This window comes from Scyliorhinus canicula, chromosome 8 (assembly GCF_902713615.1).
Source record: "Scyliorhinus canicula chromosome 8, sScyCan1.1, whole genome shotgun sequence".
NCBI classification, from domain to species: domain Eukaryota; kingdom Metazoa; phylum Chordata; class Chondrichthyes; order Carcharhiniformes; family Scyliorhinidae; genus Scyliorhinus; species Scyliorhinus canicula.
The window spans coordinates 79,280,704-79,300,227 of NC_052153.1; the positions used below are offsets into that span (position 1 = coordinate 79,280,704).

The 19,524-nt window shown below is 44.5% G+C and overlaps 1 protein-coding gene across 3 annotated transcripts in view; it reads left to right on the plus strand.

The window, feature by feature from the left end:
- fancc (FA complementation group C) overlaps window positions 1-19,524 on the plus strand; it is a 202,852-nt gene that overhangs the window by 19,099 nt on the left and 164,229 nt on the right. For all 3 annotated transcript variants that reach the window (XM_038804799.1, XM_038804801.1, XM_038804800.1), the window contains 2 exons: window positions 3,733-3,974; window positions 15,683-15,767. In XM_038804799.1, the coding sequence (XP_038660727.1) occupies window positions 3,810-3,974; window positions 15,683-15,767 (250 nt within the window). In that variant the 5' untranslated portion in view covers window positions 3,733-3,809. The remainder of the gene's footprint in view (window positions 1-3,732; window positions 3,975-15,682; window positions 15,768-19,524) is intronic.

A 19,524-nucleotide genomic window follows, 5' to 3' on the forward strand; every position in this document is an offset into this window, starting at 1 on the left:
GCCCCTCGCCTTAATCGCAAAGACCTCACTCTTACCCATATTCAACTTATACCCCGAACACCAACCGAATTCCTCTAATACTTGAAAGCTTTTTTAAGCTCACCTCAGCTAGGTCTTTTGATTCTGAATTCTTTGGGTATCGAAGCTGGACTTCCATGGGATTTGATGGAATCTTCTGCTGCAGTATGGAGTTTTATTTATGCCTTTTTCTTGTAATCCTGCTTTGGGGCTTCTCTCTGGTGATTTTCTTTTGTCCCTTAGTTTCAGGTACTTTTTGTCAGGTCAGAATGATACTTTTCAGTTAAGTTTCTTCTTCATCTTCTGTGAGGCTCTAGGTGGTTCCAAAAGCTGCCACCATGTTGTGAGACGTGTGCAGTTTGGTAGGTCTCATGAAGAGGTTCTATGTATTGTCCAGTTTAACAGTTTATTCAGTGCTTATAACTGCACATATATACAACACAATGTCTACGCTAGGAGCTGTTTCCATGTCTACCTGTACATATGTCTCTGGCCAGTATAAGACCACTCTCTAGACTTGGGTCATGTCTTCCTTTTCATCACATTTTGGAAGGTGCTGTACCCAGTTCCACATTAACCCTTTCTGTGCCTGACCCTGTGCCTAACTCTATACCACAAGTGCATCAGGCATGACCTCTGCTTATATATAAATCCACTTTTGGGTCCCTATTAGTTCTGCTTGTCCTTTTTACCACCCGTTTACTGTTTATATACCTATTGAAGACAGTTGTTTTCCCATTATGTTAGGTGCCAGCTTCTTCTCATACATTCTCTTTACTTTTCTTTTTTTAATTCTTCTCTGAATCTTCTATATTGAGCCTGATTCCCAATTGCATTATCCACTTGATATTTGTCAAATGTACATTTTATGTGTTTCATCTTAAACTCTGACCCTATCGCCTCCCAGGGAACCCTGCCTTTGTTTGCCCTTCTCCATTCCTCATGGGAATGTACCGTGACTGTACCTGAACTATCCTCATGTGAATGTACCTTGACTGTACCTGAACTATCCTCATGGGAATGTACCTCGACTGTACCTGAACTATCTTGTCCTTAAAAGCAACCCATCTTTCATTTGCTGTCTTGCCCATCAGTCTTTGAATCTGGCACGGATAAATTGGAATAATTCTCGCCCCGATGAAATTCCACACCCACCCCCCCTCCCATTAATTACTTTACAGTAAGAAGTCTTGCAACACCAGGTTAAAGTCCAACAGGTTTGTTTTGAATCACTAGCTTTTGGAGCATAGCTCCTTCCTCAGGTGAATCCATATTCTGTGCATTCTAATACATGCACAGTAACACTAATTTAGACTTTATTACATGTCCTCTTACTCTGACCCCACTTAATACCTTACTATTTCCTACTGAGTGCTTTCTATCTTTCCCAATTTATTCTGATATGGATCCTTCTACCTCAGATTCTAGGCATCGACTTCCTTCTTGAACAGACTGTAGACATACTCTGGTATCTGCTTATTATTATTATCATTATCACCTACATTATATATTGGCATGTTCCATCTTTCAACCCTTTCTTACTTGCTATGTATCAGAGTAACACCATTGGCAGGTGTAATGTCACATGTTACACAATTTCATCATTTAGCATTTCGCGGGCTTTTGTGAAGTTCACATTGTACCCTGTCTGAGCAGCACCTTGTAAATAAGCCCCTTGCACTAAGTTATACGAACTGGATGTGTGCCATCTCTAATTCTTTAGTTTTGATGCGACAACAAAAAATGTTCAACAAAAAATCATTCTCTTTGCACCATGGTGTCTTCTAATATTACCTTCTGGTTCGAGTTCCCACACTCCTGCCAGGTTATTTTGAACCCTTTGCACTAGCAAATCACCGTGTTGGAAATTCATCTCAGCTCTGTTCAGCTGCAATCTGACCAGCCTGTACAAGTCCCATCTTCCTCAGAACTTGTCCCAATATCTCAGAAATCTAACCCCCCCCCTTGCATCATCTTGCTTCATTCTGTAGAAGGTAGAGCTAACTGTTTGGAAAATCTTGCACTATTAAATGTCATTGGTTCAGATAATTGACGTGCCAGGAGTGTTGAAGTTCCAATTTAAATCTTGTCAATTTAAATATTTCCCAGGCTGTGAATACTAATCGCTCTTGATGCTCTGAATTAGGAATTAATTATGAGGGAGCAACAGAAGTCATATTTCCAATCCTTTGAAATAAAAAGGGGGAACTAGTGGGTGAAAAGTATCAGCACAAATAGAAATGTTTTGCTGGGGTTTTGTGGACCGCATTACCGGGGATTTTGGGATAGAAATTCATATGAACAATAGTTTTTACACCTTGCACTAGACAGTATATATTTTTTAGTAGGTTTCCATCGGATAGCTCAGTTGTGCTCTCTAGTATCATTGTATCCCACGTCCTTCCAAACTTTCAAACTCTACCCTCTAGAAGGACAATGGATTCATGGGAACACCACCCCTGTAAATTCTCCTCCAAACCACACAGTATCCTGACATGGAACTACATCAGTGTTCCATCTCCATGACCACAACACTGAGTTCATATGCCTCTACTCTCTCCAATCTGTGACTGGACAATTTTCCTTTTGTTTCAACAAAGTACTTTCATAATTGGCTGCAAAACTGGTATTAAAGTAACAATAGGAACTGCTCTAAGCAATGTTTGTGTGGGGTTATGTTCTCATCTGCATCCTAATTTTGTTACAGTTTAGTATCACATTCTTTTCTCTACACAGGCTTGTGAAAGCCAGATTATTTTCCTTGACTATAATTTCTCCCCTCCCTTGCTGCTTATGTCTGGGATGTGTCTCCACCAATGTAAATGAAGACAGCTATTTCATGAATGACTTTTTAGAAAAAGTTAATACTTTGTGCCTCAACACAGAGTTGAAATGTTTGTGTATATACATAATAATAACCGCTTATTGTCACAAGTACGCTTCAATGAAGTTACTGTGAAAAGCCCGTAGTCACCACATTCCAGTGCCAGTTCAGGGAGGCCGGTACGGGAATTGAACCCGCGCTGCTGGCATTGTTCTGCATTACAAGCCAGCTGTTTAGCCCACTGTGCTAAACCAGCCCCTATTGTATCAAGATTTGTGGTAATTGTTACTTTGTGCAGGGCAGTATTTTATTACTGTTGCAATAAAATGTTGGTAGCACGGGGCAGCACGGTAGCATAGTGATTAGAACAATTGCTTCACAGCTCCAGGGTCCCAGGTTCGATTCCCGCCTTGGGTCACTGTCTGTGCGGAGTCTGCACGTTCTCCCCGTGTGTGCGTGGGTTTCCTCCGGGTGCTCCGGTTTCGTCCCACAGTCCAAAGATGTGCAGGTTAGGTGGATGGGCCGTGCTAAAAATTGCCCTTAGTGTCCAAAATTGCCCTTAGTGTTGGGTGGGGTTGCTGGGTTATGGGGATGGGGTGGAGGTGTGGGCTTGGGTAGGGGGTGCTCTTTCCAAGAGCCGGTGCCGACTCGATGGGCCGAATGGCCTCCTTCTGCACTGTAAATTCTATGATTCTATGGTGATGACGAATTCAGATGGGTAAAAATTTGAGCACCAGCTGGGCAGTGGATGTTAAAGTAATTTACTTATTCAAACTCAGTTGCTGCCATTTTGGCACAAAAAAACTCGTCGTATTTGTACTCGGGATTTCAAAAGATTGTTCAGAAGCCTTATTGAAAAGTTATTAATGATTTGCTTCATTCTTTTGCAGATGCTCGGTGTTCGCGGAAGATTCCTTTTCTTTTAAATGACCATTAAAACTTGATTTTGAGTTTTGTGGCTTTTGGTATGGCTGAAGATACTTCCATTTCAGCTTCCAGCTTTGAGTACTGGTTGAATAAGGCTGTTGAGTGGGGCAACACCACCACTTTTGAATCGCAGCAAGATGTCTGCCGACACCTGCCTAAATTACAGGCGTTCCTGAAGCAGATTTATGGAGCCATACAGCATATGGTAAGCAACTCACGGAACAAAAGAATTATTGAAGGCATAGCCAGAGACAATCTGTTACACAGATTGGGAGAAATAGTAAGTTAATAGTAGCAGAGAGACTGTTCTATTTGTTTTGCTGGACCTCAGTGCAACCAATTGGGAACCAGGCCATACTTAAATGTTAACAGGAATGCATTTCCTGTAATTTTGATTTATTATGAAAGGAAGCTTTCTCTGGATTGGTAGAGATGTCACATGAGACTTGTTGGCGAATCAAACAGCCTAATTTCCTCTTTGAAATAAGAATTTCAATAAGGTTTTCAATTGGGTAATTGGTGGTATTTTCTACTTGCAAGTTTGTACCTTGCCCTCAGATTGCTGTGTTGATTACGGGCAAAGACTTGGTGATATCATAAAAATTTTAAAGCAGATAACAATAAATACATCCAAAATTTCTTTCATCTGAGACCTAAATGTTCATTTTGAAATTAAGACATAATGGTTTAAGAGAAACATTCTACTCTTAATACATTAGATATAAGACCGTAGTATTTTTGTAGGTAATCTGTTGAGAATTTTAATTTCAATTCATTGCTTTACACCAAACATGAAGGCAAAAAACTTTTTTTCTCTCTCGTGTTCTTTGTCTCTCCTTTTCTTTCTGTCTTCCTTCCTTTTTCTCTCTTTTCTCTAGCTTATTATGCTCTCTTCTCTACCTTATTTCTCCCTCTTTTCCTCTGATTCTTGGTGAGATTCTCTGTTTTAGAGACTAAGTCCTGATGCTGGGACTGAATTGCGGGTGTTGTACGATCTCGATGGCAGCGCTGGCCCCGGAGCCATCCAGGACATGGGCCACCACCGGTACCACATGGAAGTAGTGAGATTCCAGTGCATGCCGATGTATGATTGCTAGGGTTGGGATTGGCACTTGAGAGCCTGATAAGCTGCAGCTGCATATAAGCACTCCACTCCCCACACACTCCCATTCCAGCCAAGAATATGCAACCCCGAAGAGTGGCACCGAGGTTTGCTGATGCAGAGCTGGAGACACTGCTGGAAGTCGTGGATGAAAATGAAATGAAATGAAAATTGCTTATTGTCACGAGTAGGCTTCAATGAAGTTACTGTGAAAAGCCTCTAGCCGCCACATTCCGGCTCCTGTCCGGGGAGGCTGGTACGGGAATCGAACCGTGCTGCTGGCCTGCTTGGTCTGCTTTAAAAGCCAGCGATTTAGCCTGGTGAGCTAAACCAGCCCCTATGGAAACCCTGTTCCATGGGATGGGAAGGAGGCTGCTAACCGCTGATGTCAACTGGGCCTGGGCACAGGTGGCAGAGGCCGTGGGCCCTACCATCAGGACTAGGCAACCGTATAGTGAGAAGCTGCACAACCTCCTCAGGGCAGCCAGGGTGAGTCACCACCACCACCGTGCCCCATCCCAATTTCCCCCGTCCCCCAAATGTGGCCCCCACCAGGCAGACTGGTAGGCAGCGCTGGATGAGAATGGGCAACTCCTCAGGCCAGGCAGGGTGAGTCACCACAACCCTGTTCCACACATTTGTAGTTCTCTTCCCCCACCCGCCAGCATTCCGGTTGCACCTACCTTGCACCACAGGCCAACACCCATACTGACTACCATGGCCGGTTTCCCTGTACACATTGGCTGCAGACCTCCTATGCTGCCCATGTCCGACTTGTCTCACACCGTGAAATATTCATGCCCCCAGAGAAGGCGGCCCACAACTGCAGGGAGAGAGCGAAGACGGGAGCGGTCCCACTAGACCTACGCCCGCTCACCTTTGTAGAGCAGAGGGCATTGGACCTGGTTGGCGGGTTTGGAGAGCAGGCAGGTGCTGAGTCGAGATCCGCATCGGAGATGCAAGTGAGCCCCCAATGAATTGCGGTGTTCCTATGGTATGTGTGTCACCCCTCCCCTCCCACACCACGCCGACCCATAATCTAACCATGAGTCTTGTCTTCTGTCTTGCAGAATCACCTGACGATGAGGCGGATCCAACTGGGGTCCCCTGCCCCAGCAGCAACCCTGCGGCTCACCTGGTAATGAGACAGGACCTGTTGATGATCCGTGTCCCCACCATAACACCGGTAACAACCTGGAGCACATGCCCGGGGACAACACTGACTTCTCGTCACGGCTGTCACTGGCACCCACCACCATCCCAGAGACACTCATCTTGGTTGAGTATTATAGTGAAGAGGCTCCTGGGACACAATCTGGTGCACACCACACACTTGCAGCGGTGCATCAGGTGGAGGTAGGAACCCCAGAGGGGGAAAACGGTCGGAGGGTGGTCTGACGCCAAGGACTAGCTCCCGTCCTGACTGGTCTTGCACTTCTGGAAAGAACCTTCCCATCATTGTTGGAGATGCAGGCGCAGAGCTGGGGACTACAGGAGCGGGTATCAGCAACCATCCAGAGCCTGCAGCTACAGGTGGAGGAGTCCAACCACGTGCAGGGGCAAGAGGCGGTGCCGACCATGCATGCCACCCAGGCTGACACCGCACGGGTGGGGTCTGGTGCAAAGATATCAGCCATGGGTCAAGACATCCAAGGCGGACCCTTGGACAACACCAACCCCCTCCTGCAGTGCGGTCGGTGGCTGAGGCACAGGACAGGCTGGCCATGTTACAGGCAGCCATGTACCAGGGCCACAAGGAAATTGCAGCAGTGGCCTAGAGCTTGGCCCAGTCACAGTGGGTCATGGCTGCGACCGTCGAGAGCATTGGCCTGGCACTGGCTGACCTGAGCCAATCCTAGAGAGACATGGCCCTGCCCCTGTGCTCCATGGCCATGAGCATGGATACTGTGATCGAAATGGGAGCAGGCCTCCAGGATTGGCAGTGCCAGGTGGCTGGGGAGCCCCGGAGCTCACTCTAGCCATGCCCCCCATCCCAAGGAGTAGCCCGGGGGCGATCGGGCACCCCGACGAATGAGGAGGTGATGGGGCCTGTGCCGATGACCCTCGCAGGGGAGGTGCTGAACTATGGCAGCACCTCTGAATCCACCTCACCTCTTGATGGGCAGAACAGGGTGGCACCTTGTCACCCGTGACACCCGGAAGACTGGACGGGCCCGGTCACGCCAGAGGACGGCCGGCAAAGGGGACCCTGGCCGTAGGACGAGATAAACGGCAGGCCGCTTCACTTCTGACTTACCCACTAGAAGGAGTGTTGGGAAACGTAAAGTCGGAAAGTTAAACACCAGTTAAATTAGCACGGGTGAAGCACATAGGTTAGCGATAGGGGTTACGGCATAATGCTTGTATATATCACAATAAACAGCTGTTCACTGACATTCCAAACTGCCTCTGTCTGCAGGATGTGTGGGCTGGGGGAAGGGGTTTGAGAGAGAGACACACCGAGAGAGAGAGAGACACCGACTGCAAGATGGAGTGACCAGCACGCATGCAGGGACCACGTGGAGGGATGGTGGAAAGTGCTACCATGGAGTCCGACCTCATCAAATGATGTTGAGCACCAGAGCTCATTGCGGAGCGGGTCGTGATCTTCGTCCGTCCCATGGACCACACCCACTGATACTGCCAACCCAGGGCCAGCACCCTGTGGTGAAGCAGGTGGGAAGCACAAGACGTGGTGCAGTTGCGGGGGCGTTGGGATGGAATGTTCGTGCTGCCGGTGACCAGGCCCCCTAGTTGGTGAACTTGGAGCCGATTAGATTTTCCTCTGCGCGGCGGCCTTGACGCACATGTTGTGCAGTCTCCTGTGGCTGCCTGGGCCCCATGCCTGTCTCCCCTCCCACATCCTTCTTGTGTGGTGTTCATCCTCCTCCTCCAGCATGTCATCACTCTGCTGCGTGATGCTGTGGAGGACATAGCAGGCCACCATGATGTGGGAGAGCCTCCTAGGGCTGAATCGAGGGCCCCACCAGAATGGTACAGCACCTGAACTGCATCTTCCAGGTTGCTGATGCACCGCTCGATTATGCTGCATGGGTGTCGTAGTGGTTCTCCGAGTTGGTCTGTCGTCTCTGGTTTGGCATCATCAGTCCCAACTGCAGTGGAGAACCACTGTTGCCCAGGAGCCAACCCCTCACCCGAGGGAGCTCCTCGGAGCTGTCAGGAACCGTCGTTGTGCCAGGATGAGGGCGCCGTGCACACTGCCTGGGTATTGGGCTCAGATGCGCGTGATGCGCAGCTGGTTGTCACGCACCAATTGCATATTGAGAGAGTGCAATCCCTTTCGGTTTGTGATGGGAACTCCCTCATGCGGCGATGCTCATAGGGGGACATGCATCCCGCCAATCATCCCCTGGACCTGGGGCATCCCAGCGACGATGGCGAATCCCACTGCCCTCGCATCCTGGTGGGCTCGGTCCATATTCAGGTGAATAAATTGTGCCGCTAGGCATACAGGGCCTCTGTTACGGCACGGATGCAGCTCTGCGCAGAAGTCTGAGAGATCACAGAAAGGTTGCCGCTCGGTGCCTGAAAGGAATCCATGGCAAAAAATGTTCAGGGTGACCATGCAGCCTCATTGTGTCTGCTAGGCCTGCGGCGGCTAGGCAGGTGTCAACCACTCCTAGTTCGATACCAAAAAAGAAAAAATTTAGAGTACCAAATTATTTATTTCCAATTAACAGGCAATTTAGTGTGGCCAGTCCACCTACACTGCACATCTTTAGGTTGTGGGGGTGAAACCCACCTGGAATGTGGAGAATGTGCAAACTCCACACAGACAATGATCTAGGGCCAGGATCGAATCCAGGTCCTCAGTGCCGTAGGCAGCAGAGCTAACCACTGTGCCGCCCACGAACATCCCCATTTCTGACCTTATGGAAGGAAGGTCATTGATTAAGCAGCTAAAGATGATTAGACCTAGAACACTACATGATGGAGCTCCTGCAGTGATGTCTTGGAGCTGGGATAATTGACCTCCAACAATGACTACCATCTTTCTTTCTGCTGGATATGAGTGCAACCAGCAGAGAGCTTTCCCCCTAATTCCCATTGAATCCAGTTTTTCTCCTTGCTGCCATAGACTGTTACATGCACCCCTGATATCAAGGGCAATCACTCTTACCTCACCTCTGGAGTTCAGCTCTTTTGTCCATGTTTGAACCAAGGTTGTAATGAGGTCAGGAGCTGAGTTGCACTAGCTGAACCCAAACTGAGCATTAACTGAGCAGGTTATTGCTCAGCAAGTGATGCTTGCTTGGACAATTAATGACTCATTCCATCACTTTACTGATGATTGAGAGCAGACTGATGGAGCAGTAATTGGCCGGGTTGGATTTGCCCTGCTTTTTGTGTACAGGACATACCTGGGTAAATTTTCCCTTTGCCAGGTAAATACCAGTGTTGTAGCTGTACTGGAACAGCTTGGCCAAGAGCATGACAAGTTCTGGAGCACAGGCTTTCGGTACTATTGCCAGAATATTGTCAGGGCCCATAGCCTTTCCTTTATCCAGTGCCTTTAACCATTTTTTGATATCACGTGGAGTGAATAAATTGACTGCAGAGGCATCTATGCTGCTGGGGACCTCGGGAGGAGGCGAAGATGAATAATCCACTCAGTACTTCTGGCTGAAGTTTGTAGCAAATGCTTCAGCTTTATCTTTTGCACTGGTGTGCTTTAAAGAACAAACGAGAAACGTAAATATTGGGCAAAGGAAATTTAAGGAAATGGGAACAGTTAATTAGGATGAAAAATTGCTAAGCCATTTTGGGAAAACTTATGTGGCAACTTGTGGCAGTAACAATAAAACTTATGTGGCATTATGTGGCAGTAACAATAAGGAAAATATGTAATTATTTAAAAATGCATGGAAATCTGTAATTTAAAAGTATGTTAAAAGTTTCTATGAATTGTAAAGGGAGCAATTGTAATTTTAATTGAGCAATAAGATAAACTGGTCCATGTGTCCTTGGGATCCTTAACCTTGAAGCAGGATACACAAAGGAGGATAAGATACTGAAGATGTCATGATCTGAAGAAGCGAGTGTTCATGGAAATGTGCCATGCTGACAATGCATGTACACTTGAAACCGAGGTGAAAGCTGTTGTCGGATAATATTCCTGACCTACCCTGCATGAATGAAGAGCAGATTCTAGAACCCTGTAGATAACATTCAGGGCTATGGGCCAAGTGCTGGAAAATGGGAGATTTAGTGTAGTTTTGTTGGTGCAGCAGTGCTAACGACTGCGCCACCGTGCCGCCCGTAAACATCCTCATTTCTGACCTTATTATGGAAGGAAGGTCATTGATGAAGCAGCTGAAGATGATTGGACCAAGAACACTACATTGGTGGTGGCAGAAGGGCTTCTCCTATACTGTGATTCTATGACTCGGTGTAGTAACACATGCCTGCGATTTGTATTGACTATTTGAAGTGAAATTTACCTTTTCATTTGAAGTACTATTTGCCTGCTAATTCATTTTTAATTCACGCTCATTCTGATTCTTGTTAAAGTAAAGGTTACAAAAAGTGAAATCTTGCTGGCAATTTCTTCACTTGGGGTGTCATTCAGTAAATTTGGTTATTTTTGTTTTTAGTTTCCCCATGAGGAGTGTAACACAACTAAATCCAAAAGAGAAAATGCTGGAAAATCTCAGCAGGTCTAGCAGCATCTGTAGGGAAAGAAAAGGGCTAACGTTTCATAGATTTGACAAAGGGTCATCTGGACTTGAAGCGTTCGCTCTTTTCTCTCCCTACAGATGCTGCCAGACCTGCTGAGATTTTCCAGCATTTTCTCTTTTGGCTTCAGATTCCAGTATCCTTAGTAATTTGCTTTTAACACAACTTAATCCAAGCCTGATGCTACAATGCAATGCCAGTAAGGCAGAAATTAGAAAAGTTGTTTAAAACCAAACTTGTGCACCCACTTTCCAGCCCATGGTACATAGGTTACAGCGCTTGAGGGTTTCTGCTTCTATCACCCTTTCAGACAGTGTTTTCCAGACCTCCTTTCAGTGAAACAAATTCCTCAACTTGCCTCTAATCCTTCTGCCAATTACTTTAAATTTATATCCCCCTGGTTATTGACTTCTTTGCCAAAGGAAATAGGTCCTTCTTAGCCACTTTACCCAGGTTTCTTACAATTTTATACACCTCAATTATTTTTCCCTTCAGCCTCCTCCATTCCAAGGAAAACAACTCCAGCCTATCCAATCTATTCTCCTTATAAAGAAACTCTTTATAATAGTCCTTAGACTGTGAACTGTTAAAAATAAGTTAGATCTTCATAATTTATACCAGATTTGTATAGTTGGTTCAGTTATTTGATGTGTATGTAACTGTGATTAGCATGAAGGTGGAGTAATTCTTCAACGATAGATTTTCAGGGGGGGGAAATTGAGCACCATTCTGCTTACTTAGTTTGGATGTATACGTGAAGGAGAGCCAATCGATGAAATATGACCAACTGTGTAGCCCTTTGCGATTACTTTTGATATGTCCAATTGATAGAATGCAGCCAGAGTGTGAGATCCATTCGTTTTTGGTGATATATTTCTAAAATGATCAGGGGACCTGCAAGTTGCAACGTGGCTATTACAGGCCTTTAGCATGGAGCCCATAATGATTGAAGTATGGAGGTGAGACAGTAAAAATTATTACAAACTTAATATAATTGGTTGGGAAAGAAAAACTTAAATATTCAATATTCACAACATTTTCCTTAGGAGTCCCAACAGAAAGGTATAGCTCTGACTGTGTTTTCTTAGTAAGAAGTCTGCTGACAACACCAGGTTAAAGTCCAACAGGTTTGTTTCAAATCACTAGCTTTTGGAGCACTGCTCCTTACTCAGGTGAATGAGGAAGGAGCAGTGCTCCGACAGCTAGTGATTCGAAACAAACCTGTTGGACTTTAACCTGGTGTTGTCAGTCTTCTTACTCTGCTCACCCCAGTCCAACGCTGGCATTTCCACATCATGTGTATTCTTAGAGTGAGCCATTTCTAGGACACACACGAATCGGGCTCACTTTATGGTGCCACTGCTTTTGTAAATATGGAAAGTTGTCTCAGATGCACTTTGACTTGAAATTACAAATATAACTCGAGTAAGCTTAATATATATCTCAGGAAAAACAGAATGTTGGAAACACTCAACAAGTCAGCCAGTATCTGTGGTGTAAGAAACAAAGTTTAAGGTTCTTTCACAACTGGAAAGGTTAGAGTTTTAACAGGTTTTAAATAAGTATTGAGGCGGGGTGGAGGGGGAATGAAAAAAAGCTAAACTCTATTGAGAGGGTGGAAGGCAGGAGAGATTAAATGATAAAAGGAATGATGGTTCAAGGCAAAGGGTTGTTAATGGACCAAGCAAACATACAAAAGATTGGTGTATTAGTGATGTACTTGGGAAAAGCAGGATCATTATCAACAGCTGTCATCTGAAAATAAATAGGGATAGAGGTTATGATTGTTGAACTCCAAGGCTATAAGGTGCCTAATCAAAAGATGAAGTGCTGTTCCTTGAACTTGCATCCACCCCGCCTCAATACTTATTTAAAACCTGTTAAAACTCTAACCTTTCCAGTTGTGAAAGAACCGTAAACTTTGTTTCTTACACCACAGATACTGGCTGACCTGCTGAGTATTTCTACATTCTGTTTTTCCGGAGATATATATTAAGCTTACTTGAGTTATATTTGTAATTTCAAGTCAAAGTGCGTCTGAGACAACTTTCCATAGTTACAAAAAAAGAATGGGGCTGGTTTAGCACAGGGCTAAATTGCTGGCTTCGAAAGCAGACCAAGGCAGGCCAGTAGCACGGTTCAATTCCTGTACCATCCTCCCCGAACAGTCGCCAGAATCGCTCCTGTTTTCCACCCTAACACGGTCCTTCCCTTTAGTTCTCTTTTCTGGCTTATAACCTGTTACCTCTCTAAATTTTTCCAGTTCTGATGAAAGATCATTAACTGAAACATTAGGGATCAGATTTATGCTGCCGAGAATAATAGCTTAAGTTGAGAATCGCCCAACTTACAGGACCCACCTTGGTTTAAAAAATACCTCAAATTCCGCGATTGTCACTCCGGGGCTGATGTGCAGGAACAGGATGGAGCCAGGCTAGCTGATCCTGGAAGCAGAGTGCAGGTGCCATGGGGATGGGCAAGTGCCGAGGTGGACTGGTTAGGAAGTTTCAGAAGCTCTTAATCATAGACACTTGATAGTGGAGAAAAAAACAGATTCAGAAGACCCATTCAAAGATTTTAAATCCCTTTGAGTGGTTAATCTCTTATAAAAACAAACAAACTTCTATTCAGGTCCCACACCAAAGGCAGTTTATCCTTTCATACCTTCTTCAAACTGTCATTCAAACTGAACTCCGAAACCTGCTGAGATAATTGTAGCTTTGGAAACTCAGTCATGCATTCATAATGACAATAGCTTCTGGGGAGATGTCAGCAAACAATTCTATTGAAACTGCACAAAACTGCGTTGAAACATTCTTAACCTGCAACAATTGGTTTCTTAATCAAAGCAGGGTTTTCTCTCGCTCTCTGTGCGAGTCGCAGCCTGCTTTTTAAATAGTTTGAAATGCAGGAAGGGCGACACGGTGGTGCAGAGGTTCGCACTGCTGCCTTATGGCGCCGAGGGTCCAGGTTCGATCCTGGCCCCGGGTCACTGTCCGTGTGAATTTTGCACATTCTCCCCATGTCTGCATGGGTCCCATCCCCACAACCCAAAGATGTGCAGGGTAGGTGGATTGGCCGTGCTAAATGTCCCCTTAATTTAAAAAAAAAAGTTTAAAGTGCAGAGAATTTATAAAACTTCAGATCGTGACAGTTATACAGACTTTATTCATTCTTCAAGAGTGACTATGTCTACTCCATCAATTTGTGATTCTCACATTACAGATTAAGGCCCTTGCAACAGCCAGAATAGGATCTGCTCGCTCCGAGTCCCCTTCCCCAATGGCAAAAATTGGATCTGTCCGAAGTGGAGGTGGGACTTCAGCATATGGGTCCAACATACCATTTAAAAAAAACTTGGCCTACCTTTTATACTCTTCCTGCAGCTGCTGCTTGACCTGCTGAGTATGTTCAGTTTTATTTCAAATTCCCAGCGTCAAAAATATTTTGGTTTTCCATAAGCCTCCAATAAAATTCCAGCTGGTTTGACAACAGATTTCAAAAAGTTTTCATGTAATCCAATCGACTGTTGAGAGCTTCTTCAATTTGAGTTTTAATATTAGGACAATGTTCCTGCTGTGTCACCTGTAGGGGTCCGTCCTGTTTGTTTCCTGTTTATTCTCTTACCTCCTTTTCTTTTATTTTGCTGTTACATTTTGATCCATGGATGCATAATGGACCTGTGACTTTAATGCAGCCTGTATCTTTAACTTGAGCAGAAGAAATGGCCTGTATTTTTAAATCAAGCAGGAAAAATCGGGAAGGCATCAGTGTGACTTGGTTCGATTGCATTGGCTGGTGGCCAATGAATTGGCTCAAATATGTGTCGTGATCAGTGGCGATTGTTTCTGGTCCCCTGACATGTTTCTCAGTGTCACAAGACTGGAGTTCGTTTCACGTTTGATTCTGCAAGCTCAATGGAGGAATCTAACCAACTTGCACCAGGAATATCTGGTTGATTCTCACCAAAAGGCCACTGTGTGAATCTGATAACCACATCTCTGAAGAAATGGCTTTGCAAGCAGAATTCAGAATCTGATAACTCTAAAATCAGGCTGGTGTGAAGCCAGCAGCCTCTCCTGGAAACGCTGAATAAGACATACTGCTGAGCTGCAAAGAAGATCATTACATGCTGTGGGCCAGAGATTTTAAACCAGACTCCTACTGTGAAGAGAGTGCACTGAACAACTCATCATCTGAAGCAAGGACGCTTATCTTTTTACCTAATTGTTATTTTTTACCCGTTTCCTTCCTCTCTGTGTTTCTGTCTTGTGTGTGTGCGTAGAGGGTGAGGCGGTTAAAGGGGAAGTCAGATATTCGTTCGACATTAACTAGTTTTATTGCATATTCTATATTTGTTCTGGTTATACAAACCTGGTGACTGTAATTATTGGACAGCCAAGGACCAAAGATCTCATGTATTTTCATAAGCATTATTGGTTATTAACTTGTGTTGTGACTCCAGGGCACGTGGGGCTGGAATTGACCACGCACTTGCCCAGGGTGGCATAATACACTGCTGACATTAAAATATAAAAAGTGGGTGAGGAAAGCATTACATATAGATACCTGCATGGAAAAATAGAGCTCGCTGTCATTGGGCAGATTGTAGCCAGCAATGCAACTTGGATGAGCTGGTGCATGTCACGCTCTACAGGTACCTATGTGTATAGCACAGCAGCACAGATATAAGAAAATATTCTTTAAACTGATTTTGTAACTTTCAAGTTGAATAAAATTGCTAATTTGTATGATCTGTTATAAAACTTTGATATTTACCAATTGTACCTTATTTTGGTGTTTAAAGGTGCATTCTGGTTGTAGTTATGCTTAACAAAGATTGTTTGCACTTAATAGCTACATTGTGAGAAGTATATTAAGGATACTTTCAATTTGGAAATACTATACCAGCAAACATGTGTCATATGAGTCCAGTGTCCATCACCTGATCGTGCAGAAGCACCAGCAATAATTTTTAAAAACTGGGTAAATATGATTCAACTGTGAGCAGTTTCATGATATTGCAGCAGTATATTAATAAAGTATAATTCTTTCCAATGACCTATGTCTGTTTTGTATAAATCCTGACCAGTGCATTTCTCCTCTTATTACAGAATGTTACTTCAGTATTAAAATTATTTCCACTGATTGGCCAATTATTGGGCAGACTTTGTTGGAATCCATTTGTCGTAGCACATGGTAAGTTTATGAAGATTTTCAGACAAAATTAATTTAACCTTCAGACACCTTTGTGAACTGGAAGCATCAAGTTCAGAAGGAGACTGAATTTTTCATGCCAAATCATGCATTATGATTGAGAAGTTATATTAAAAATAATGAATTTTTGGTTTCGCTTGTCTTTGCTTAATTATAAATAGCAATTTTAAACACCATACTTAAAATGGTAATTGTGCCTTTGTTAAAGTCAATGTGTATGCATGGAGACAAGATGACTAGCTTACTGCTGTAGTACCCCTTTGAACAGAGTATTTTGGCATGCTAATATCAGGTTTGCCATGTTCTTTGGGGGTTGATGCACCATAAATGCACTTCTAGTAATTCTTAGATGAACTGTGGGAGGAAGCTGCTTGCTTTTGATCAGAAAACTCATCTAATTTAAAGATAATTTGAACTAGAATATGCAAATTAAATATAGTTGACAACAATTGTGTTAAATTACCTGACCCAGAGGGTGTTTGTTTGACATCCATCATGATCTTCCTGATGATTTCATATCTGTTGGTTGTAATGATTGTTGATGTTGTTTAATAAGTCACCTGTAGCTGATTGGCCTTCAAAACATGATTTAGTGGAATCATGGGCCACAATGTCCTGTCTTCCAAGTGTGTGATTTGGGGCGTAGCCCAAATATGCACTGGGGAGTCCCTCTTGGAAGTTCCCATGTAAGGGTTTGCTCGGCAAATGTCCACAAAGGCTAACGTTAGCTGGACAATTGCTGGGCCTGGAACCATTCGACGTGATTTCAATCACTACTTTTGGATGGTTCTGCCAGTCCTTCACTAGAGTTACTCTGAAAGAAGTGGAAGGAAAGAAATAGTCTAACTTCAGATTAACTATTCTAAACACCCAGGCTGAGCCCTGCACAGTGCAACGTGGACCTGCCAGGGGACCCTCCATGCTGACACACCCGACCCCACCAATTTCTCTAGTTAAGTATTTTGATTCTGATTGGTTCTTGTTCTTCTCCATGACTAACCTTATGCTACACTGATCACTATTCCTTTTTTAAAAATTAGAGTACTCAATTCAATTTTTACAATTAAGGGGCAATTTAGTGAGACCAATCCACCTACCCTACATATCTTTGGGTTGTGGGGACGAAACCCACGCAAACATGGGAGAATGTGTAAACTCCACACGGACAGTAACCCAGAGCCGGGATCGAACCTGGGACCTCGGCGCCATGAGGCAGCAGTGCTATCCACTGCGCCACCGTGCTGCCCTGATCACTATTCCTGAGGTGTTCCCTGACATTTAAATTCGCCACTTGATCTATGCCATCCCACAGGACCTGATCCAGCAATTCCTCCTTCCTCATTGGGCAGGAAACATGCTTATCAAGAAAATTCTCCTGAATACACTTCAGAAATGCCTTCCCTTTCTACCCTTAACATAACTCCCCAGAGCCTCCTTTGACAGACATTACAAATCTATGACCTTGGACAAGGCAATATGGGAAGAGCACCACCTGCAAGTTTTCCTCCAGGTTACACACTATTCTGACTTGGAATTGTATCCCCATTTCTTCGCTGTTGCTGGATCAAAAACATGGGAACTCCCTTCCTAACAGCATTGGGTATACCTACACCACATGGACTGCAGCGGTTCCAAAAGGAGGCTCATCACTACCTTCACAAGGACAATTAAGGATGAGCAAAAAAAATACTGGTCTTCTCAGGGGTGCTCACACCCATGAATAAATGAAAAAAAATGTAATTATCATAATTCTATAGTTCTTAATATCTTTGAAAATCTGCTCATCTATCTTTTTCGCACTATTTGTAGAATATGGAATATATTCTGTAGAATATACCAATTAACATAATGGTCCCTCTCCTGTTTCTGAACTCAAACTAGTTAATCCCACAAGGACAGTCTCCTTCCAGCTCTAATTTATTCTCTTCTTCAATACCCCTACTCCTATTTTCTTCCTTCCTTATCTTTCCTCAGTACCCTATACCCAGAAATGTTGTATTGTAATACAATTAACTACTTTATAAAATTATTATTTCTTTTAGTGGACATGTGGCTGAACTGATAAAACGGCCTCCGCTGACCATATGATGGTAGTTCTGGGAGTTTCTGAGCAATTTAAGCACAAAGGGTAACACATCAAATCCCTGGAACACATCATTCCTTGCATTGCATAAACATTCCAGCCAAGCCAATACAGTGGATTAGCAGAAGATAGAGCTGCAGCAGCCAGCAATGGACAAAGGCAGAGCTATTCGTGACTCCTCATCTCCAAAGTTGTGATAATGTTTCTACAGTTAACTTAGCAGCACGGTAGCACAAGTGGATAGCACTATGGCTCCATAGTGCTAGGATCCCAGGTTCGACTCCCTGCAGGGTCACTGTCTGTGCGGAGTCTGCACGTTCTCCCCGTGTGTGCGTGGGTTTCTCTCACAGTCCAAAGACGTGCAGGTTAGGTGGATTAGCCATGATAAATTGCCCTTTGTGACAAAAAAGATTAGGAGGGGTTATTGGGTTACGGGGCTAGGGTGGAAGTGAGGGCTTAAGTGGGTTGGCGCAGACCCGATGGGCCGAATGGCCTGCACTGTATGTTCTATGTTCTCAAAACACAATGAATTTTAACAGGGGAGCTCATTAGCTGAATAGCCTGACCTGTCACAGAGACTTGAGCTGTTTGATATCCTTTAATTACTCAGATATTCTGGATTTTGTCTTCCATTGCGGTTTAACCTCCGAAGAAAACCGGACGCCAGGTTAGCAGCCTGCCTTTGATTTCTATCTATCTCCAAAGTCTGACCTCCAGAAAGGACCCTGTATTTTGCCTACAGAGTGAACTAATTTCCAGGATACAAGAATACTTTGCTGCATCCTCAACAGTCTCAACCTGCAAACGAGTTCCTAGGATCAAGACCAGGAATTCTACCAGAAAAAGCCAACTGAAAGAACCTTCACTAAACATTTTCTGGCTGGATTTCTAACTTGCGTGGAATCTTGTAAGGGGGGGGGAGACTGGTTGCGTTCCACTTTCCTGAAGGTGTTGACCATGGCAAAAGAGCTGTTGGGGTTTATGGAACGCATGAGAGGGGCAGATCTGTTGCGGTTTGTGAGGCCGAGGGCGAAGGAATTTACATCTTTCTTGCACGTCCACCAGATGTACTCCCAGATTGACTTCTTTGTCTGGACAAGGCCCTATTAGAATATTTGGCGATCATGGTGTCTGACCACGCACTGGATTGGGTAGATTTTTGGATGGCAAAGGGGAGTCCCCAATGGCCTCCAGGGATGCTGGATGTGGGGTTAATGGATAAGATTTGCGAAAAAAGGTAAGGGTGGCTATCCAGAACTACGTGGAGCAGAATAAGACATGGGAGGTCTCCACCTCCACGTTGTGGGAGGTGCTGAAGGCAGTGGTTAAGGAGGGGGTTTATCTGAATCTCTAGCGCACAGGGAGAGGGTCTGGTGGGCTGAGAGGTTGAGGTTGGTGGAGGCCATTCTGAGGGTTGATTTGTTGAGGGAAAGACAAGATCTAGATGGAGTTTGGACTTATGTCCATGGGAAAGGCGGTGGGGCAATTGTGTGTACGGGGGTGATAGACGAGGACCAGACGGGATTTGTGAAGGGGCGGTTACTGAATGTAATTATGATACTCTTGGAGGGCCGAGAAATGGAAGTGTTTGTGCCGATGGACGCAGAGAAAACTTTCAATCGGGTGGAGTGGGTGTATTTATTCGAGGTGCTGGGA